At 41.1% G+C, this 23,996-nt stretch overlaps 1 protein-coding gene across 1 annotated transcript in view; it reads right to left on the bottom strand.

Moving 5' to 3' along the window:
- Positions 1-23,996, bottom strand: part of ERC2 (ELKS/RAB6-interacting/CAST family member 2) — a 905,732-nt gene that overhangs the window by 703,754 nt on the left and 177,982 nt on the right. The window contains 1 exon segment of the mRNA XM_017894219.1: positions 23,204-23,620. Within this exon segment, the coding sequence (XP_017749708.1) occupies positions 23,204-23,620 (417 nt within the window).

Below are 23,996 nucleotides of genomic sequence, written 5' to 3' on the forward strand. Positions count from 1 at the left end.
CCAAAATTGACAAATGGGATCTAATTAAACTAAAGAGCTTCTACAGCAAAAGAAATTTCCATCAGAGTGAACAGGCAACCTACAGAATGGGAGAAAATGTTTGCAATCTACTCATCTGACAAAGGGCTAATATCCAGAACCTATAAAGAACTCAAACAAATTTACAAGAAAAAAACAAACAACCCCATCAAAAAGTGGGCAAAGGATATGAACAGACACTTCTCAAAAGAAGACATTCATACAACCAACAGAAACACGAAAAAATGCTCATCATCAGTGGCCATCAGAGAAATGCAAATCAAAACCACAATGAGATACCATCTCACACCAGTCAGAATGGCAATCATTAAAAAATCAGGAAACAACAGGTGCTGGAGAGGATGTGGAGAAATAGGAGCACTTTTACACTGTTGGTGGGACTGTAAACTAGTTCAACCATTGTGGAAAACAGTGTGGCGATTCTTCAAGGATCTAGAACTAGAAATACCATTTGACCCAGCCATCCCATTACTGGGGATATATCCAGAGGATTATAAGTCATGCTGCTATAAAGATACATGCACACGTATGTTTACTGCGGCACTATTCACAATAGCAAAGACTTGGAATCAACCCAAATGTCCATTAAGAAAATGTGGCACATATACACCATGGAATACTATGCAGCCATAAAAAAGGATGGGTTCGTGTCCTTTGTAGGGACATGGATGCAGCTGGAAACCATCATTCTCAGCAAACTATCCCAAGAACAGAAAACCAAATACCACATGTTCTCACTCATAGGTGGGAATTGAACAATGAGATCACTTGGACACAGGAAGCGGAACATCACACACCGAGTCCTATTTTGGGGAGGGGGCAGGAGGGAGGGATAGCTTTAGGAGATATACCTAATGTAAATGATGAGTTAATGGGTGCAGCACACCAACATGGCACATGTATACATATGTAACAAACCTGCACATTGTGCACATGTACCCTAGAACTTAAAGTATAATAATAATAATAAAAGGGGTAACTCGTCCTCATCTCTGTAATGCAATAACCATGTTAACCACTTTCCTTCACAGCATCAGCTGATCTTCAACCAACCATAGCTGATGAGATTCTTCCATATATCCTGATTATTATCTGGTGGACCTGTGTCAGCAAACCTCTGCTACCTAAATGATTTCTTCCTTCCCTTGGACCACTGGTTTGCTTCATCTTCCTTGGTATTGTTACCTGTATTTGGAAAGGATGGCAGCATGAACAGAGGCATTAGCAAATGCTCCAAGATGAAAGGGGCATTCAAGGACCCCTCCTTTTTTTTTTTTTTTTTTTTTTTTTTTTTTTTTTGGTGACAGGGTCTTGTTCCATTGCCCAGGCCAGAGTACAGTGGTGATCATAGCTCACCTGGACCTCCTGGGCTCAAGCAATCCACCCATCACATCTTCCCAAGTACCAAGGACCACAGGTGCACACCACCACATCCAGCTAATTTTTGTAGAGACAGGTTTTTGCCATGTTACCCAGGTTGGTCTCAAACTCCTGGCCTCAAGCAATCCTCTCATCTCAACCTCCCAAACTGTCAAGATTACAGTAGTGAGCCACCACACCTGGTCAAGGACACCCCTTTTATGGAGGATTCTTTTTCCACATTCATGAAAATCAAACAAACTGTATTTTTCTTATGGCTCTCAGCCATATTTTTTCTTTGGGGGTAATGATTTGTATTATTTTGCACACCAGAGCAGAAGCTCCCAAAGAAAGGCAAGATGGCAGGGCTGCCACTAGCCCATGTGACTCCTTTGTGCAAATTAGAAAATGAAGCCCCTTCCTAAGACACTTCACTACTATCTGTCAGAACACTGTTGCAATGTACTGATTTTGTTAGATAAGAAACTATGTCATCTTCTGACAAGTTTATAAAATACATGCAAATCCATGATGTCCATGATATAAATGGTGCTCTCTAGAGTTGTGCAGTGCCCAATCTACACAATTCTGTACACTGACTCTAAATGACATCTCTTCATATTTGTAGCAACACATTTCAGATGAATCACAGTTGTTCCTTGGTATAGGTGAGGAATTGGTTACAGCAGGCATCCCCAAACCCCAGGCTGCCAACCAGTAATGGTCCATGGCCTATTAGGAACTAGACTACATGGCAGAATGTGAGTGGAGGGCAAGGGAGCATTACCACCTGAGCTCCACCTCCTGTCAGATCAGCAGTGGCATTAGCTTCTCATAGGAGCCTGAACCTTGTTGTGAACTGCGCATACCAGGGATCTAGGCTGCATGTTCCTTAAGAGAATCTAGGTAATGCCTGATGATCTCGGGTGGAACAGCTTCATCTTGAAACCTCCCCTGCCCAGCCCTGTTTGTGGAAAAATTATCCTCTACTAAACAAGTCCCCAGTGCCAAACAGGTTGGGGACTGCTGGGTTACAGGACCACCCACCACAGCATACCAAAATCCACACATACTCAAGTCCTGAGGAACCTGAGTACACAAACTCCCCTCCATAAACATGGGTTCAAATCCTGGAAAACCTGTATTTTCAATCTGTATTTGGTTGAAAAATAATCCACATATGAGTGGACCTGTATAGTGCAAGCCCATGTTGTTCAAAGGTCAACTATAATTGTGATTTGCCTAAAAACTGTCCTAACAAGTCAGATTCAAATATTGTTTGTGTGGGTGTGTGATTGTTCTGTGTGTGTATGTACCTTTATTATATATCATTTAAATAAATGTTGCCAAAAAGGAGAATTGTCTATGTCAGGTTAGATTACTGGCCCACAGCCGTGAGAACAGCTAATCTTGATATACCAGGAAGAGAAATTTTAAAATACATGCTACTAAGGTGATGACATGGTGAGAGAAAGAAGAAAAGAGAAAAATCTGGAGTTCTGGAGCAATCTGTTTATTCCCAAGGCAAAAATATTTATCCTTACCTTGCATAACCAAAATTTTCTAATAGTCACAAAATAATTGTCCCATTTCAAAATCCAGTTGCTATAGCGCAGGAATAAAGTTTACTTTGTGAGCCTCATCTCCCTTAAATACTTCTACATTTAGCTGCCATCAACTTCACCTTTCCCACCTTTAGATTCTGGCCTTTAAATGAGACCACTAAGAGTTCACAAGGCCCAGGATAACGAGTTTTCCAGAAACACGATCCCAGTTTCCCAAGCAATGGAAGGGCCAGACTACCATGAGACTCACAGCTTAAAGAAAGTAAATAATTCAAAAATAAAAATTTGTAAATAAGCAGATTTTTTTATGACCTCCTCTGCTGGCAAAGCACTAACTCAGGCAGACTGCTTTTCCTCCCCTTCTGATATCATCACCACTAGTACCAGTGAGTGCAGCACAGCCAATGAAAACAGCATTATAAAGAGAGGGGAAGAAGCCAGCCCAGCTGAGATTCTAGTAAGGGGTGAGTACCCTTCTCATTGCTTCAGCTCAGTCCACTACTATTATTGTCATAACACAGAAAGTTTCTTCGTCGCATTTTAACAGAGGTGGAACCTGAGTCTCAGAGCGGTTAAACAACTTGCCAGAGGTCACACAGCTTTTAATGGTTAGGCATGTCTGGGTTCAAAGCTCTTGCCCTTCTGCTATACCACACTGCCCTGGGTAGAGCTTTAGATCAGTGCATCTCAGACCTTCATGTGTCCACAGGTCTCTTGAGGATCTTGTTACAATGCAGATTCTGATTCCAGAGGCCTGGGACACAGCTCTGAGCTAGCAAACTCCCAGAAGATGTTGATGCTGGTTGCTGGACTGCACTTTTAATAGCAAGACTTTGAATCAGTGGTTTTCAACAAGGGATGACTCTATCCCACAGGAGACACCTGGCAATGTCTGCAGACATTTCTGATTGACATGACTTGGGGGAGTAATGCTACTAACATCTGAGAGATGGACATCAGGGATATTGCTAAATGTCCTACATGAGGACAAGCCCCCATCCCCAGCAAAGAACTATCCAGCCCAGAATGTCACCAGTGTTGGCGTGGTTGAGAAACCCTTAGAGGGCCTGAGTTCGTTTAGACTTCTTTCAAAGCTGCTGTAGATTTGCAAACTTGCACTGGAGTTAAAGGTAGCTCTAGTACTTAAGAAATTCTCCATAAAGCCTGATAGAAATGTTGATGCCATGTAACTGATAGCTAGAGCATGATGAAGTTTAATTTCCTCACAAATATTCTGTCATTGTATTGAAGAAAATCAAATCAGCTGATTACAAACAGGGGTTTCAGAAACTGCCCAGAGTTTCTGTAAGGTCCTTGTTTCTTATCACTGGACGTCACAATAGAAAATGCAAGGGATTAGATTATTTTTAGATACAAATTTTATAATTTCCTGTTCTGGCAGCTCAAACCTTTACCTTGTTAGCAAGGATCACATGAAACCATCTTTTATTATTCAGCATTAGCTCCTGCAACCTACTATCAATATCATGCTGGGATACTGCCATGCTCTGCACCACTCAACACCCAAACTCGGCTAAAAAAAAAAAAAAAAAAAAAAAAAAAACCTCATTCATCTGGCTCTTTAATGTCACAGCACCAAAAAATTAGTTCAAGTTGAATATTTTTGACTAAAGTAACCATGGCATATTGTGGTGTTAAGAATCTTTAAATGCCATATTGTTTAATTACAGCATATGCTTAGGAAGACTACTTTTGAATATAATTTGAGGGGTGAATTAAGGTTTGGTTAAAAGTATATAGCTTCTTTGGGAGGAGGAGGATTTGAGAAAGAACAACACATGTGCTAGTGCAGGAGTGTCCAATCTTTTGGCTTCGCTGGGCCACATTGGAAGAAGAATTGTCCTAGGCCACACATAAAACACGTTAACACTAATGATAGCTCCTGAGCTTGAAAACACATACATAAACACACACACACAAAATCTCATAATGTTCTAAGAAAGTTTACAAATTTTGGGGGGCCACATTCAAAGCCAGCCTGGGCCACATGTGGCTTATGGATTGGACAAGCTTGTGCTAATATATCAGGGCCCCAGGCCATACATGCCCCCATCTTTCCTACTTATCTGTCAATGAACATTGCCTCATCCCTAGGGACCAAGCCCAAAGGTCCCTCCCATGAGAGTCTCTATCATCTCAGTGTCCCCTTCAAGACACAGTTTAGAGTTAAAGGTTCTCCATAAAACAACTGAATGCAAGAGTGAATGAATGAATGAATGCTCTTGCCCTTGATGGCCCTGCTTTCTGGGTTCTCCCTCCTATCTAAATATTTCCTTCTCAGTTTTTTTACTGCTCCTCTTTCTCCTTATTTGTCTTAAACAGATATATGCCCTAATTCTATCATCAGAACCTCCTCGCTTGCAGGGAGAGGGGGACGGGAGGGGGTATCTAAACTCTATCTCTTATAAATGCTTCCCAAACCCACATCTCTAGCCTAGCCTTCTGCCTTGAAATGCAAAGCCATATTTTCAAATGCCAAACTCTCCTTCTCCTCCCAAAACCCTGCTTCCCTCGTGACTGTCACAGGCATTAGTATTGACCCTGTCCCCAAAGCTGAAAACTCCAGCCTCTCCGATACCTCCACCCTCCTCATTCTTTAGGTTCTTAGATGTGATTCCTATTTCAAAGCATCTTCTTATATTCCTTTCCCTGTCTGTTCCCACTGTCATCACCTTAATTCTACCTCATGAACAGTCTCCTAGGCTTTCAAAACTAACTCCTAAATGGTGGGTTCAGGATTTCCATTCACCCATATATTTTCATACTTCCTAGACATTTGAAGCCTGATTTAAAAAGCAAACCAAATTACAAAAAAAAATTAGTATACACATCTAATTTTCTTTAGGGTAACTGGCATGGAAACTGGTTACAGAGAGAATAAGGGTTGGGATTGCCCCTTGGGAAGCCCTTGTTACTCAGCAGGCTGCACCAGCCCCACCCCGACTCTCCCCACACACAAAGGAGGCGGAGTAGCCCAAGGATGGGGAGCACAGGCCTGTTGGCCCCCTGACTGTGACTTCCTGTAAGGCTCTAGGCAGAGTAATCCCCTTCCTGTGACTCTGTTTCTTCATTTGTAACAAGAGGGGATTAATAGGCTCAGCTTTATCAGGGTTGTTGTGAGGATTAAAGGAGTTATTACATATCAAGAGGTTAGAACGGTGCTTAGCCCACCGCGGGTGACTGATAAATGTTAGTCATGATAATGACAATAACAACTATCTACTTAGTAAAGACAGCAATATCCCAGAACAGAGCTCAGACTGGTGGGAGCACCAGTATTCAATAAAAAGACCCAGCAACATCATTAACTTTGTGTTCCAATGCCCTCAGAGGGATATCACATTGTTTCTTTCAGGAATGCATAACCTTTGTCCAGTCATGCAAAGATATGGGAAGGGTCTGAAGTGAGGGAAATTCAGCAAAATAATTGATCAATACTCTTCAAGGGTGCCAAGATCATGACAGATAAGGAATAACTAAAGAATTGTTGCAAACTGCAGGACACTAGGGAGAAATAACAACTAAATGCAACATAGGATCCTGAAATGGCAATAAAAGAACATTGGTAGAAAAACTGGTGAAGTTTAAATGAGGACTTTAGTTTGGTTAATTTCCTGGTTCTAATACTGGTACTCAAGTTATATAAGAGATGAACATTAGGGAAGGCTAGGGGAGGGACATACAGAAACCCTCTGCATGTTTTTTGCAAATTTTATGTAAGTCTATAAGTAGTTCAAAATAAAAATCTGATCCTTCACAGAAGAACACTAATGCAGCTTCACTCCAAAATCATTCCCTAACAGTTTTGGGTTTTTATCATGTACTAAGAACATTACTAGGGTTTATGGAAGCATCAGTGAACTGGACATAGTTCTTCCTTTTGATATTTCACAGTCTAGTGGGAAAGGCAGTCAAGTAAATGAATATTTAGTAACTGTTATGAGCAATATATGCACAGGTAGGGACCTTAATCCAGTCCAGGGCAGGAAGCAGTGAAAGTGAGGAAATCCAGAGAAGGTAAAACACCTAAGCTGAATATTGTAGGACAAGTAAGGGTTAGTCAAGTGAGGATGGAGGAGGAAGGGAGCCCCAGCAATGGGGGAGTTGCACAAACACAGGCACAGAGGCCAGAGGCTGGCTGTTCAGCAAAGCCAGAGTTTGAGCTGACTGGGAGAGATAAGGGAGAAAGGAAGAGTAGGTGATGAGGTGGAAAAGGGCAGGCAGGGGCCTTGTGAGTCAGGCTCAGGAGTTTGTACTTTGTCCTTAGGGCAATGCGGGGTTTGGAAAGGACAGACAGGCATTTTTCTAAGATGATCCTGACAGCAGCATGAAGAATGAACTACAAGAGGTACAAAGCTGGGAGACCAGTTAAGAGGACCAAGCCAAAGGTAAGAGCAATGGAAATGAAAGAACATAGACTCAAAAGTGTGTAAAGAGATAGAATAAATAGGTCTTAGTGATATATTGGATACAGAGAGTATGGTAAGCTGAGTAACGGATCCCCCCAAAGATGTCCATCTCCTAATTTCCAAGTCCTGTGTATATGTTACATTACATGGCAGAAGGACTTTGCAGACGTGATTAAGGATTTTTAAATGAGAAGATTATATTGCATTAACTAGGTGGGCCCAATGTCATCATAAGGGTTTTGATAAGAGGGAGGCAAGAGGGTCAAAGTCAGGGGCCAGGAAATATGACCACAGAAGCAAGGGTCATAAAGAAATTTGAAAATGTTTCAGTGTTGGCTGGAAAATGGAGGAGGGGGCCACAAGCCAAGGAGTGCAGCTGGCCTTTAGAAGCTGGGAAAAGCAAGGGAATGAATTCCCCCTGAGAGCTTCCAGAAGGAATGCAGGCCTGACAATACCTTGATCTTAGCCCAATGAAACTGATTTCACACTTCTGATCCCCAGGACTGTACAAGAATCGTGTATTTGTATTGCCTAAAACCACTAAGTTTGTGGTAATTTGTTACCACAGCAATAAAAAACTAATACAGGGAGCAATGGAGAAAGAGAAATTGATGATGGTTCCCAGTGTCCAGCTTGGGTTGGGAGGTACATGGTGGTGACAGCAAGACAAGGACACAGAGGGAGAACAGTTGGGAAGAAGACAAGTTCCATTCTGGACAGGCTAATCTTAACATGTTTCTGCAACCCACAAGAAGTCCACTAGATAGTTACATGTATGGTGCTGGTGCTCAAGAGAGAGGTCCAGGCTTGGGATGGAATTTTCCACAAAGTTGCCACTCACTACTATATACTTAACTAGGTCTATCAGGTTTTCGTGTTTTAATGAAAAGGTTAACTTCAGGAGTATTACTGTTACTATTGTTATGGTTATGATATATGCTATGAGGAGTGATTATTGCTACAGGCTAGACTGAGTAAGGGAAAGAACAATATTTATATTCTAACAGCATGGTAGCTATGTTACCCTGAGGAAGTTATAAATTCTCTGTGCCTCAGTTTCCTTATCTTTAAAAAGAGAATAAATCCTGAATGGGATTAAATTTAAAATGAGTGCTTGGCACTTAGTTGAGTGCCCAGCACAGAGTAAGTGCTCAATAAAGAGGAGCTAAGTAAGTACTGCTTATACACAACCCATTAAGAATATTTTGATAACTCTTAAGAAGTTCTTATGTCGTCCAAAAAGCTGTAACAAATTCTAATTCTTTCCCCAGTCATTTTCTAAATATATAAAATACTTAATTTGCTATAGGACATTAAAGGTATAGAGGACATTATCTCTGTTTGCAATTTGTGCACAATTATCACAGGATATATATCAATAATGATAAAGAACAGTGTGCAAGGTGCTGGTGATACTAAAGATGAGTACAATGTGATTACTGCCCACAGGGAATGCACAGTCTTGAGAGGAGACAGATTAGATATAGATACAGATATAGATACAGACATACATATCCATATGTAGATTGACATTTATTAAGCACCTACTAAGTGCCGAGCTTTATGAGTATTTAGCATGTATTACTTTTAGGTTTACTTATTCAAGCCCTGTGAATCAGATATTTCCCATACAGTATAATTGCCTCCATAACATTCCGAAGCAATTACAGAATGAAAGTGGGATGATGAAGATAAGGTTTATCACATCTCAGAACAAACACCAGTACCCCAATAAGTGACATGTAAAATGTCACCAGGCAAGGTTTGATACTGAGGAGAGAAGTCAATGGTTTGCAAAGGGTGCATGAACTTGCTTTACAAGGAGACCAGCTGATCCGAGGGCAACTCGATTATCCCCTCCTCATTTTTCCTCAAGGAAACATATATGATATTTGCTGAGCCAAGCCTGTGCAAAGTGCTTTGCACAGGTCATGTCACTGGAGACCAAAGAGTAAACCCAAGCAGGTGAATGCAAAGATTTTGTAGGAGGCAGAGAAAACTGCTGATTAAAATTCTATTAGACCGGAAGTCTCCTGTAAATTTCACTAGCATTCCCATGTCTCTTGCAAAAGTTCAGAACAGCTACTAGAAATATGACAACAAAGGCAGTTAACCTCATAAAACAATGCAGATGAAAAAACAATGGGAGGAAAATGATTAAGGTTAAAATAAGAGAGGGAAACCAACATATTAAGAGAAAGAATAAGATTTTAAATGAGGTCATAATAGAAACCAGATGAGAAGCCCAAATAGAAAAGGAAAGTTTCAAAGAAAACAAACCAGAAATAAGGAAAGGAACTGGGTGGGAAGAAATGACTAGAAGTTATTTTGACTTTCTACAAAACAGTAGATGGTATGCTGGTTCTCATTTCTGAGGTCAAGTCCCCTGTGAGGTCTCAGGCAAGTTACTTAACTGCCCTGATTAGGTAATGGGACAATGTCAGCACCTACATCTCATAGAGTTGTTCTGAGGAGGAACTGAGTACAGCACTGAGCTCCATGCTTGCAGCTAGAAGATCTTCCATCTAACAATGGTGCTGCTGCTGCTGATTTATGCTATCAACAGCATCCCACCAGAACCTCCCAAGATGAGATTCCATGACCTCTATTCCATAAGCCCAACAACCCTCAGATGTTCCAGTGCCACACAGATTCCTCAGGAGGTGGCTGTGATTTCAGGAAATGTGGTCATTTTGGACCATACTCTGTAAGTCCTCTATGCAATACACATTTGTATCTGCAGGGCAGCAAAGCAAGGAGCCACCATGCAAAGATAACCACAGCCTAGAAAAAGAAGGAAAGAGAATGTTATTCATAAAGGTTTCCTGTCTTCTGGAAAAGCCTGTGTCATCATGTCTCAGAAGTCCCCACGCTCAGCACAAATATCCTCAAATGTCCACTAAATTTCATGATTGCTCTACCTGTAAGAGTTGCTTAAGGGGCATCCTAACAATACCCATCGAGGTTTGCACCTGGCAGGTTTTTACGGCATCTCAAGCTTTCAGTGTGCAACTGGCAAGGATTTAGCCATTGTGCACCATTCTGTCCTTTAAAGCAGCTAAAGCTTGAATCTTTAAAATCATCTAAATCTTGACATGCATCATGAAAGTATTGCAACAGAGACCACTGACAGGAACACCACCGTGTACCATGAGAGTACAGTGGAATATCTACATGAAGAGTCATTTCTCAGCCAGGCATGATGGCTCACACCTGTAATCCCAGCACTTGGGGAGCCTGAGGCAGGAAGATCACTTAAACCCAGGAGTTCAAGATCAGCCTGGGCGACATAGTAAGACCCCATCTCTCAAAAAAATAAAAATAAAAAGAGTCATTTCTACTGTCTAAGGCACAATCAGAGTTTGCCTCTTCTTTGCTGTGTGGACTCTGCCAGAATGACAAAGGCCTTCTCCACCCTTTAAAAACAAATCACCTTGCAGTGCATTCCTATTTGGAGATATAGATGAAAAAGTAGCGTTTTAAAGATGCTCATTTGTCTAAACCAGGATTGATTTCTAGTACACTAAAAAGTGTACATAGGTAGTGAGGGAGCTCGTAATTCCAGATTCAAGTGATTAAATCATAAAAGAAGTTGTTGCTTTTTTTAAGGAACTCTTTGGAAAAATATTTTTAAGGCTGGACAAGAGATACAAAAAGAAAGCGGCACGAATAAACCTAAAAGAAGTTAAGCTTAGAGTGGCAGCTAATCTCCTTCAACAGGTTTCTGAGTGCAAGATGTGTTAAGTGTTGATAAGCATTTCCTTGGTAAATGGCCACTGGCCCCAGTGTGTGGTACTCCAAGAACAGAACCCCTGCCACGAATCTGCAAGATTCTCTGCAAGAAAAGAACTTTGCTTCATTAATGACTTTTTAAATCGTGCACTAACTAATTCACACTGGCAGTTGAAATCTTCCCATCAAAATTCATTCTACAATCAGGCTAAGTTCAAAGATATATGCAGGATAAAGAAAAAACTCAAGTTTAGAGAAAATTTGGGGTGAGTGGGGTAGGTGACCAAATCATATAGTCTGAACTTAAAGTTTTAGAGTCAGGAAAATAGGATAAAACTAGATACAGGACTTGGTCAAGTGGGTCAAAAAATAAAAGTTTCAATTGCATAAAAAGCCAAACATGACTTCAGATTTTTAATGTGTTACGCATAAATACTTGCTGCTATTTTAATATTTGCCTTGACTTGAGCTGTTGTGGGACTCTGCCTGAGGCAAGATTTTTAATAGCAATAATAAAAATACTTAATAGTACTTAGAGCAAAGCATGTGTGGTCACAACGTTTTAAAGGGGGGAAGAAAAGGTAATTTTCAACATCTGCACTACATTTCCACATGATAAAACCACTACACTCCAAAATTATCCTGAAGTTTGGTGGTGCTAGAGGCAGGGGAGGAGGAAGAGGCAGTTCATGTAGAGAAATGTTTATTTAAAAAACAGAAAGGGAGACACAAAGGCCATTTAGGGGAAAGCAGGGATGACGACCTTTATTGTAAAATAAAACTGCCAATTAATAGTGAGAGTCCAGTAGTCAAAATGTAGGTTTATGTGTCTTCTCAGATCCATAATTATTACCTCCATACATACTCCTGAGAATCAAATGTCTTTTATTTTCACAAAATCCCAGTCTTCCCATGTGGTATATCAGACAAAACACCATCCCCAACCCCTCCTTTAGATTTCTTTTACAGGACTTGCCTCATTTCCAGCCCCACAGTTTCTGAGAGAGAAGGAGTGAGGGGGAGGGGGAAGTTGGAGGCAGCTTCTCTCTCAATCTCTCCCTCTATCTGTCTCTCTGTCTCTGTCTTTATCGGTCTCAATCTGTCTGTCTCTCTGTCTCTCTCTCTGTCTCTCTCTGTCTCTCTCTCTCTCTCACACACACACACACACACACACGTTTCGTTTTAGGCTCAAGCTCCCATCCCCCCTCCCCCCAGCACATCTGTTTCCTAGTTAAATCCCCTGCAGTCAGACTCTGGGTAAAGAAGTCTCCTGAGCTAGGCTGCCCTTCCTCAATAAAACCAAGTTTCAAGCAGATGGGGCTAGGAGTTAATGCCCTTGCCACAGTCCCAGGCCAGCCAGCAGATGGATGGTTCACTCTATACCAGCAGTTCAACACCAGAATTATTTTGCAATGTCTGGAGACTTTTGTTGCTGTCAGCACAATCTGGGAAAGGGTGTAAGTGCTAATCCCATCTAGTAAGCAAAGGTCCACTGTTCAATATCCTGCAACGCACAGGACAGCCCCACACAACAATCACCTTGCCCAATCGTCAACCTTGCTGAGATTGAAAATCCCTGGGCTACACCAAGGCAGCAACATCCTAGTAACAGGCAGTCTTTCCCCAGCACTAAAAATGCTCAAATGTCTGGCAGCTCAGCTCAAACAGATGTGAGAGAGATCTGACTACCCTGGGGGCAGGAAGAAGCGCAGAGAGTGGTAAGGGAACTGGCTGTTCTCCTGACCAAATCCTGGCTTAGCTGAGTAAGACCACTGTCCATGGGGAAACCTGGCAAGGCCATGGCACACTAACAACTACCACATGTCAATATTTTTTAACACAACCTGCATATATACACAGTTTCTTTTTCAGGCCAGTTCCTTCAAAGCAGCCACATTTTTTAAAGCACTAATTGTGTACAGCTAAAAAATGTCAATAAACACAGGTATTTAAAAAGAGAAGGAGGAGGAGTAATAGAAGGAAGCCTGTGTTTTTATTAGGTAAGGAAGTCCTAATTCTCTTGGAGTTTGAATGGCAATCTCCACTTCTCTGGTAATTCTTAAAGAAGTCTTCGTTCACAGTCCCTTTGGAATCTGCCGGGGTTCCTTCCCAACACACACCACTCCTAAAAGAGGTGCAGACTTTCATGAAAACTGACAATACCCAATGTGTTAAGAATCTAGAGATCAAAACTACAGATCTAATAACTGTAAAAGAAAAATGGGTGGCCGGGAGCGGTGGCTTACGCCTGTAATCCCAGCACTTTGGAAGGCCAAGGCAGGTGGATCACCTAAGGTACAGAGTTTGAGACTAGCCTGACCAACATGGAGAAACGCCGTCTCTGCTAAAAATGCAAAATTAGCCAGAACATGGTGGCGCATACCTGTAAATCCCAGCTACTCAGGAGGCTGAGGCAGGAAAATCACTTGAATCTGGGAGGCAGAGGTTGCAGTGAGCCGAGAACGTGCCATTGCACTCCAGCCTGGGCAACAAGAGCAAAACTCCGTCTCAAAAAAAGAAAAAAAAGGGCAAAAATGGCAGAAAAAATACTGTTTCCTGATTTAAAGACAAACCAACCTCAAAAGCCCTATGTGAACAAGCAAACAAACCTCAAAAGCTATATGAGAAAACAGTAAGATTCGATCCTCTAAATAAAAATAATTGCAGACAGGCTTTTACCAAATGTCTTGATTCAAAAAGCTACTTACTTATTATCTGAGTCAGGGGTCAGCACATTTAAAGGGCCAGGTATTTTAGGCTTTGTGGACCAAGAGGCAAAATATAGGGTATTATATATGTACTTATGTAATCCTTTCAAATGTAATCATTTAAAAAGTAAAAAACATGTTTAGCTCCCAGGCCATTAAAAAAAAAAAAAAAAAAATACTGCAGGCTACATTTGGCCCATAATCTATAGTTTGCCAAATCTCAATCTAAAAACGTAGCAAGTCTTTGTAATTTCTACTCATGAAGTCTCACTCACTTTTCTTTTCCTTTTCTACAAACTACATATACAGAATTATATTTTCCTTTAGTGAGAATTTAATTCATTTTTATATGTTATAGCTGCTATAACCATAGCCACTCCGAGGAATCACCCATTAGCAGTTTACATTGCCTTTTTAGCACTCTATCTGAAACACGTAAGAGACCCCTCAACCTACATGCGAAACTGGAAACCCAAATAAAGTAGCCCTTTCACATCCGAGCCAAGGCGGAAGGGAAAGGAGATTTTGCTTTAGCAAATTAGAAGAGCAATGAAATGCACATGTCTTAGGAGTTACAAATACAATTTCCATGTCTCACAATTGACAGAGAAAGAAACCCAAAATACTCAACAAAACTAGATAAAAGTAAAGTTGGTTTTGGGAGACAAAGCATTTCTTTTTGGTAGTGAGATAATCATGAAGTTTAAAAAAAATTGTAAAATAAAGCTAACTTTGATGAAATGGGAAAGGTCTGATTCTAAGTGCCACCCATTTGTCCTTATTCTCTGTTCACAAAAATTCACCTATTGTGAAGAATTTATGGAAGGCCAGGTGCTTTCATTTTCACGAGCCAAAAATGGAATGAGAAGACCTAACCCTGACGTTGCCTTCTACACGGCACTGTTTAATCTTCCCGCTGCTCTATGACTTCACAGATTTGTAGTCCCCAATTCAACAGGCTCTGATAAGATGTGGCAAGAAAATAAATCAGAGCCTTTTGCATTTCTTCCTTTTTCACATTTACAGAGAAAATAACCTTGAGCAAGAAGTCAGAAGACCAGAATCCTAGTCTGTGGTCTACTCTGGATTACACTGAAATCTCTGGCAGCATCAGGAAGTGCTTAGGAACAAGGTACTTCAATCAGCAGGTCCAAATTTGAATGCCAGATCCATCCATCACTATGTGCTCTGAGAACCTCAGCCAATCACATCACCTCTCTAGGCCTCAACTTCCTCACCTGAGAGGCAGAGAAACCATTGTTCCGTTCCGAGTATCAATGGAAGGATTAAATGGCACTCCTCGGGAAGTGACTGGCACAGGCTGCCCTTAGTGAGTGCCCAGTAAATGTTACATGTCATCACTGCTTAATTTCTCTGAGCCTGCATGTCCTCCCAGGGTTGCCAAAAGTATCTGTGGAAATAGTTAAAATGGAATGTTTTTTATAATGGAATGTGTTTATAGGCTTTATATACCAAGCCTCCTCCACATGTAAAGTATTAATGTTTCCACTCAAGACAGGTAGGGCCTTGGTACAGCTGAGCCTGTCTCAATTACCCATTGCTGCAGCTTATGAAACATGCTAACATACTCACAGCACCTGTGCTCGTGGTCCTTTCTCACTGCTGAGGTTTTATTTGTGGGGCATTGTTGTAACAAATGATGGTGATGATAAATTATGTCAGTTACCCAAAAAATATTTTTCAGAGTGCCATCACACCTAAGGTAAAGCAGGAGGATGAGGGTGAAGAGGAAGTAATCAGAGCCTCTCCCAGCATAACCTCCAGACATTCTCACTCCTCCCTGGTGTCTCCCCACACCCTCAACTCTTGTCACTTTCTTTTCTCAGCAGGTTTCAAGATGCCTTGTGTCTAATGGCTTCCTGGGGCTCCACCAGTCTCTGTTACCATAAAAAGCAGTTGATGATACTCATTGAAATGAAAATAGAGTAATTAGCATGTAGCATTCAAACTCAAAAGAATGTATGAGAATTTAAAGACAAGGCAAATGACGCTAAACAGAAAGGAATTTATTTTCCATGTCATCAGAAATGTGAGGGTAAAAATTATGAAAGCCTACTTTTGGACGCACTGTCAGATTACAGAGAGAGCGCTTTTCTGGAAAGATGCTTCATTGACATCCATCCAGTGAAAACAAAGGGAATTTGTCTCAAACTAGCATCAGTCAATGAAAATTCCACATAATCTGAAAAGAGATACCATATTCAAAATCAGATGCTTACTTGGGAAAGAGGCACAAAGGAGACATGTTCAGTTTTAGTAGTTAAATACTAGTAGGAGTAAATGAAAAGGCATGCCTTAGAATGCTCACGACCTTGGGGCATGGTGGTTACAAATTACCAGATGTGTGTGAAAAAAATGAATAAAACTGAGCAATAGTCAGAAATGCCTTGTGTACTTGGACAGAACGTCACAATCATTTCTTCACCCACGTTCTCAACCTTGGCTGCACAGCTCCACCAAGATTTCATCAAACTCAATACATTCAAAGTCCTCCCTCAACCTTAGCTTCTCCTGCTGACAACCCTTGCCTGCCCATGGCTGCCATCTGCCTGTCCACAGGTCTATAGCAGTTGTCTCTTCCTCCTCAAAGCTCCCAGCACTCAGTTCTTAAGTTGTCAAGGTCCTGCCTATAGGTGGAGATGACCTTTCCCTTCAATTTCCATGGCCACCACCCAGATTCACAGTCTTGGTAATCTGAATAACCACAGTATCCTTCTAACTTCTCTCCATGCTTTTGTTCTCTTCCCATCCAATCCAATGTCAACAGACCATCTTCTCCAGTCACGTCATTCTCCAGGCCAAATGTCTTCAAAGGCTCCCCAGAGATCACAGAGTAAAGCCAATTCCCTTTATCTGGTCCTCAGAGCCCTCAGTGATCTGATACCAAACCATCTGCTCAGCTTTATTTCCTTCCCCCACTGAAAGGCAGTTTCAGCTGCTCCAAATTCATTGTGCCTCAAACTCACCACAGTTCCCCCTCTGTGACTTGACTCAGTCATCTCTTCTCCAATCACGCTTCCCCACCAACCCCATGTGCTAAAATTCTTCCTGCCTTGAAGACCGGCTCTACCATGGATGAAGCCAGTTGTCAGCTCTCCTGCCTCTAAGCTGTACAGCATTTGGGTGCCATTCAAGGCCTCTCAGTGTACCACACCAAGAAGCAGTAGCATGCAGTGGGGACAGGTACAGAGTCTAGAGTCACACTGCCCAGCTTCCAATCTTGATTGCAGCTTTTGCAGTGTGTGACTGGAGGCAATTACTTACCTCACTGCACCTCTGTTTCCCTATCTGTGTAATACACATGATGATAACAGTATTTACTTAGCACAGAACAAGACTTGATAATTATGAGCTGTTCCTCTTATTGCTCACCTGAATCTCTGAACAAGACCACAAAATTGCCACCGATACTCCCACAGCATCCTCCATATGGATGCTCAGCATATGCCCAATGATGTCCAACATATAAATGAAAGAAGACTGCCAGTTAAAGCTACCTGCAATGTTTCTCCTCCACTCTGAACACAGAGCAATCATGCAGAAAACATTTTTTAATGGAGCTCATACCAACCATTATGAACTTTTCTGATATTGACAAAATAAATCACAGAGTAATTCTCTAGAAATTTTAAACAAATTTTTCACTCATTACAATATTTATTGAGCAGCTACCGGCAGTATCTGAGGTCTGGGAATACTGATGGAGTGTATTGATCAGGTAAGAAACTTACTATATTAAAATAGGGAGCAATTGTTAAGTTCTGTAATATGTATAGGAAACAGCCCTTGTAAAAGATCGTGTATATAAAATGTTATGTTTATATGTTTGGGAATAGTTTCTGCAATTAGCTTTGTTAGTAGAAATAGAATGTATTGAATCTGTAGAGTCAGAATTAGAAATGCCTGCATCAGCAAAATCATGGCTTAGGTCAGCAGAACTAGAGACAAGCATGTATTAAGGAAGCCATATGGTTTTGAGAAGGGGGACTGGAATGGCATTTAGAAATTTGGGCAGAGACTATACAGGACGAGTTTGAGCCATCAGTAAAGGTCTGAAAGCTTAAGACATTCCAGGTAATACCTTTTCCCTTGGTGGATCTCCCACTGTCCTGGGGTCAACCTGGATAAGTAAACCAGGAGATCAAGAATTCATGTTACCTCTTTCTCCTATCCCCAGCACAGAGGGAGGCCCAGGTCTTCTGAGGGTTTTGCTTGTCCTGGGTTATTAGCAACTGTGGCCTGTAAAGACTTGGGTGCTTTTCTGGCCCTGCTACCAAAAAAAGGCAAGTTGCCCAAAAGGATTAACACAGGAGATCAATAGGATTAGCAGCAGAACATATATTCCTTCCCATCAAGATCTTAAGCCAGATAAGTCCAAAGACCCCTAACTCTCTTCTAAGGACCAGTCAAGAAAATAGTAAGCAGGGTAAGTATAAGAGGATCTTGGTCTATTAATCCATTTCTTTTTCTTTAATGAGATCAGTAGTGTTTCAGATACTTGATCACTAAAACTTCTAGATGGAACAATATGTTCTTTGCAGAAAAAGCTAGAGAACAGGGTAAACTATGAGCATGTCAACCAATGTCTTATCAAATCAACCTGCATCCAAATACATCAGACAATGCTAGTGAGTAATGCTGAGCTTCGGCCAACCCTTTGGCTCACATTAGCACATCAGTTGGAGTTCCTGGGCAATGGATTTGGTCTTCTAAGTAAGTTAAGATCATAACCTTTTTGTTGTTTTTTCCTACCAGACAAAGAAGTGGTTTCACACTCAGCCTTTTCCAGACCACCAAAAGACAATAAGATACTAAAGCAACCCACCCCATATGCAACTCCTGCCAACTCCAAATCTCCTAAAACAATAAGCTGAACAAGGCCAGGAGATGCGGTTTATGTGAGGTCCACCACCTCTGCCTGAGAATGAATCATAAAACCACTAGCACTCCATTCCCCAGCCTCACACTGCCTAGCCCCGACCTACTCGATATAATGAAAATGAAATCAGGAACACACTGAACCTAAAACCTCAAGTACATTTTAAGTCTTGTTTTAGATCCATCTATATTAACAGAGGTCAGGTAACTTGTTTATTCAAGCTAACTTATTCTTACTGATATGACAAAAGTGGTCAGACACATTTTTCTACTTTAAAAAAAAAAAAAACCTGACAAAGATGTATATTCTAAAACTCAGTAAAGAATATGGAAATAGCTCGCAATAAACTTTGCCTTATAAATAACTAATGAAGGAAATAACCCAGTTATTTGGCAATGGGAAACAACCATTTGTATATTATTACATATTTGGTAAGTCTTTAATTAGAAGCTCTTTTTATTTTCTAGCATATCATTTTTCAAAAATGTCTTACAAAGAACACTAGTGCAACAAGAGAAAAGCAAGTCACGTAAGTTTGAGAAGCTCTGCCTTCTCTGGTCCCCTTCTTAGAAATGACTAATGCATATTTGCATGTTAAAGACTGAGACTGTAACTCTATGGAATCCCTTGTTTCCCCAAGTTCACTTGGCACTGCAACCCTTTTTCTCTCATAACACATATCAACAGCCCACAAATGGCTGTTCTGCCAAGCACAATTTGGGAAAAATTTCTTCTAGAAATGGGATATAGGCCAGGCATGGTGGCTCACACCTGTAATCCCAGCACTTTAGGAGGCTGAGGCAGGCGGATCGCTTGAGCTCAGGAGACTAGCCTGGGCAACGTGGTGAAAACCCTTCTCTACCAAAAATACAAAAAAAAAAAAAAAAAAGTAGCCAGGCATGGTGGCACATGCCTGTAGTCCCAGCTATTCAGGAGGCTGAGGTGGGAGGATCACTTGAATCTGGGAGGTAGAGGTTGCAGTAAGCCAGACTGCATCACTGTACTCCAACCTGCGTGACAGAGTGAGACCCCATCTCAATAAAAAAGAAAAAGAAAAAAGAAAAGGGACATAGTAAAATGGTTTAAGAGCTGAGACTCCAGAGTCAGCCTGATTCAAATACCAGCTTCACCATTTGTTAGCAGTATGACACTGGGTTTGTCCCTCAGTTCCCCCAGGTAAGATGGGCAAAGTAATAGCACCTACCTCCTAGGTCATGGGCCTTTCCATCTGAGTGGAACAGTCTTCTAAGATCCTCACATGGATGGTTCCTTTTGGTTATTCAAGTCTCAGTTCATACTGTCACCCCCTCCAAGAGGCCTTCCCTGACAACCCAATATAAAATTAGCCCCACCCAGATCACTAGTGCTTCACTCTCTTCTTCATGACATGCTTCTATTTAACCACAAAATTGTCATCTATTTTCCCCCAATAGAATGTAAGCACCATGAAGGTACATTTTAATAATGATCATTGCTATATCCCAAAACAGATCTTCAATAAGTATTGATCCAATGAAGGAATGAATGGAAGGATTAATGAATGAATGAATGAATGGATGGATGGATGGATGGATGGATGGATGGATGAATGAATGAATGAGATGACTCAGTGTGAACCCATGTAAAGCATTCTTCGTGATGCCTGACACATAAGCTGACACACACAGATGCTATTTTGAAAACTTCTGGGGAACCGTGAGTGGTTAATACACACATAATCATAATTCTCCCAATAAGTAACATTCTGACTCCACAGTGTATCTTCTCGCTGTAGTAGAAGTAAACATTTCACAACATTCATTCAGAGGTGTGCTAGTAAACAGGCTTTCAGGAATGGGCAAGGGAATGGGGAAGGTAGACCCTAAGAGTAGCATGTTCCGATTTCCATGGTGTAAATACACCAAATATGACCAATTTCAGGCTATGTGTGGTTTAACATCAGGATCATGAGATTCCTGAGAATTTAACAAATTGCTCTCACAGGACTGTACAACCTTTCTCATGGGAATGGTCCTTTCAGGTCTTGGAGTCTTGTTTGTTGAGTTCAAGTTTAACATGAGTTTTTTTTATGTACAGATATATTTTCCAAATTCTCCCCCTCTTGATGAGCTAAAATAAGGGATACCTACTCATTTTGGTATGATGCTCAGGGAAACTAGTTGAATGTATTGGGCTGCACTTTCTGTACTCCCTTCTGTGTGCTTTCAAACTGGTGTTTAAAGATCTAAACACGATCTATATCCACACCAGACCATTGTGAGAACCAGCCAATCTCAGAAAATCCAAGATGAATTGTGTTTAGATTCATTTAAATGGAGGCAGCCACATAAGGCACCATCTAGTAAGTACTCTCAATGAGCAGAATCTAATTGCAGAAGAAGAATGACCACCCTGACCACAAGATCCCAAGGAGTGAGAAATGGTGCTGCAGATGGAGATTTCTCTGGCATCACAGCCTTGCTGCCCCTTGGCATCAAAATAAAACAGTAGCTTTTTCTAACTCTAGTGATCCTCTATCAACTGCAGTTTTGAGATAACACAAGAAAAATTCCAAAATCCACAGTTAATCTACATGCAAGTAACAACATGCCAGTAATTGCTGCTCCTCTTCTGTAAACTACATGAGAGGTCTATGAAGTAAGACATGGAGAAAATTACTTTCTGCTGTACTATATTTGTTATCTATTGCTGTGTAACAAATTACGTCAAAATTGAGCAACTTAAAGCAGTACACATTTATTATCTCACAGTTTCTGTGGGTCAGGAATCCAGGCACAGCTTAAGTGGGTCATCTGCTTCACAGTCTCTCACAGCCTGCAATCAGGATGTCAGCCCAGGACCTGTCATCTTATCTGAAGGCTCGACTGGGAAAGGATCCACTTCCAAGCTCACTAAATGGTTGTTACCAGGTTTCCATTCTTTGTGGCTGTTGAAATGAGTGCCTCTGTTCCTTACTGGGTGTTGGCTGGAGGCCACCCTCAGTTCCTTACCACATGGGCCTCTCCACATGGCAGCTTGCTTCATCAAAGCATGCAAGTATGAAGGCAATAGAGTCGGCTACCAAGATGGAAGTAACAGTCTTACGTAACCTAATCATGGAAGTAACATTGACATTCTGTTACTTTTGCCATATTCTATCATTTCGGAGTAAGCTATGAGGATCAACCAATACTCAAAGAAAAAGGATTATGTAATGGTGTGAATTCCAAGCAGTAGGGATTATTGGAGGCCATCTTGGAAGTCTTCTCACCACATTCACCGTCTTGGAAGATGGATGGGAAGACCAGGCCTAACCAAAACATCTCTTTAAGCTTTTCAATATGAAACCAAGCCATGTGGTTTCCCAAGCATGTTGGAAAAGTATCATTAAAACAAAACAAGGAAGAACAAGAGTAGAGGACATTAAATGTGCATACACGAAAGTCTTTTCCTAAGTTCTAGGCAAATATAACCTACATCAGAGCAAACTCCTGGGAGCATCTGCATTTTTGCAAATCCCAACATGGAAGCCATATCTTCTGACCAATCAAACAAGTGACTCACAAGAAGCACCACCATCTGAACAGGTATACTGTCAAGAAATCTAGTTTGGTCTAGAAGCAAGTATCTTCTAGAATTTTTATTTATTGCTGTAGAATAGTTTGAAAACATTTTTAATGACATTTTATTGCTTGTTATTCTCTGTGAGATCCTTGTCTCCCTACAGCAGTTTTGCCTGCATGATACTTTTAAGGTCCATATCCACCAGAGTGGCAAGGAACCGCTATAAAAATTTCAAACCTTGGCAGTCATCCACATTTTTTCTAAGCTCTACCTAACCACATATTCTCAGATACATGAGCATCCCAACACTGAATGGTGGTAAAAGGCCAGAGAGACTGCCTCTGAAGGACTTCAAATGATTTAATCCACTAAGGGCAAAACACATACTCAGAAAACCTGTAATACTCTGTCCTAGATGAATGTAAATGCAGACAAAAATTATCTTAACTCTAAACACTCAAAATTAATCTGTGCATTTTACCATTCTTTCCTAAATGCTTTACTTTCAGCAAATCTCATCCCCAATTCAGTAATAAAATATTTAGGGTCATTGTGTTGCTAATCATATTAATTTTTACCTTTAGAGAGGTGATATTTGAAAAACAACTAAACTAAATAGTACCATACCTAAAAGACTCTGAAACCGCCACCTGTGGGAAAGCAATTGTAAATCACTTTAGAGTGGATATGTCCTACATATGTTTGAATCGTGGATATGTGTTGAATAATAATGGAATGCATGTGCAGTGAGCAAAGACTAATACAAAATTCCAGTTTAATGGTCTTAAGCCGGCAGGAAGGTCATAAAGCAGATGACAAAGGGAATTTTGTCAAGGATGTAGATATCTTCCAACCTGTGAAAATAACTTGATAACATATTTTCACTTATAAATTAAGGCTTTGGGGAAATACAGTGAACACTCTTACCTCTCTAAGATGTATGTTTTCCTTCTCTTTCTGGTCTAAAATCACTTCCAAGTGGCTGACCTGAGACTCAGCCTCTGCCATCCGTCGCGTTCGCTCATTGTCATCCTCCAGGCTTTTGGACGGCAAGCCTTTACTTTGTAACATCTCAAGAAGTTTTTTAATCGACTCATCTCGGGCATTGAGGGTTTGTTTCTGCGTTTCAATTCTCAGCTCCATTTCCTCTAATGTCTTCCTCAAAAGGAATAGCTCCTTGGCCTGCCTGTCATGCTCGGCTTGGAGCCGCCTGAAGTTCTCCTCGGTCAGCTCAATGGTGAAGTGCTCCGCTCCTCGGTTGCCACTCTCTTGCTGGAGGAGGTGGTTGAGGTCTCTCTGGGTTCGCAGCTCATCTTGAAGGGCTTGGATTGTCAACTGTAGGTGCTGCAGTGAGAAAGATGGAGCAGGAGAGGAGACAGAAGGAAAAAAAGTCAATGAAAATGGCAAGTGCTGTTTGCTGCCACTACACTATGAAGATGGAATGTTAATCATGAGGTCCGGAGGGCCAGCCATGAATTCCTCCACGGTGACTTCAGAAGCATGGGACAGCACATGGAGAGGGGGAGATTAATTCAAGGATGCTTTCTGAACGTCTTGGGAGAAGAGAAATGCACACATACACAGAAACAATAGATTAGTGTCAATCACAAGGGAAATTATACATCTACAGAGTTTTAATTTAGGAAGTGGAAAAGGTTAGAGGGAAACTTTCACAAACACACCTTCTTTATGCCCAGAACGCTCCAGACTCAGTATTCCT

Source organism: Rhinopithecus bieti, unplaced genomic scaffold (assembly GCF_001698545.2).
Source record: "Rhinopithecus bieti isolate Rb0 unplaced genomic scaffold, ASM169854v2 scaffold_21649, whole genome shotgun sequence".
In the NCBI taxonomy this organism is placed as follows: Eukaryota; Metazoa; Chordata; class Mammalia; order Primates; family Cercopithecidae; genus Rhinopithecus; species Rhinopithecus bieti.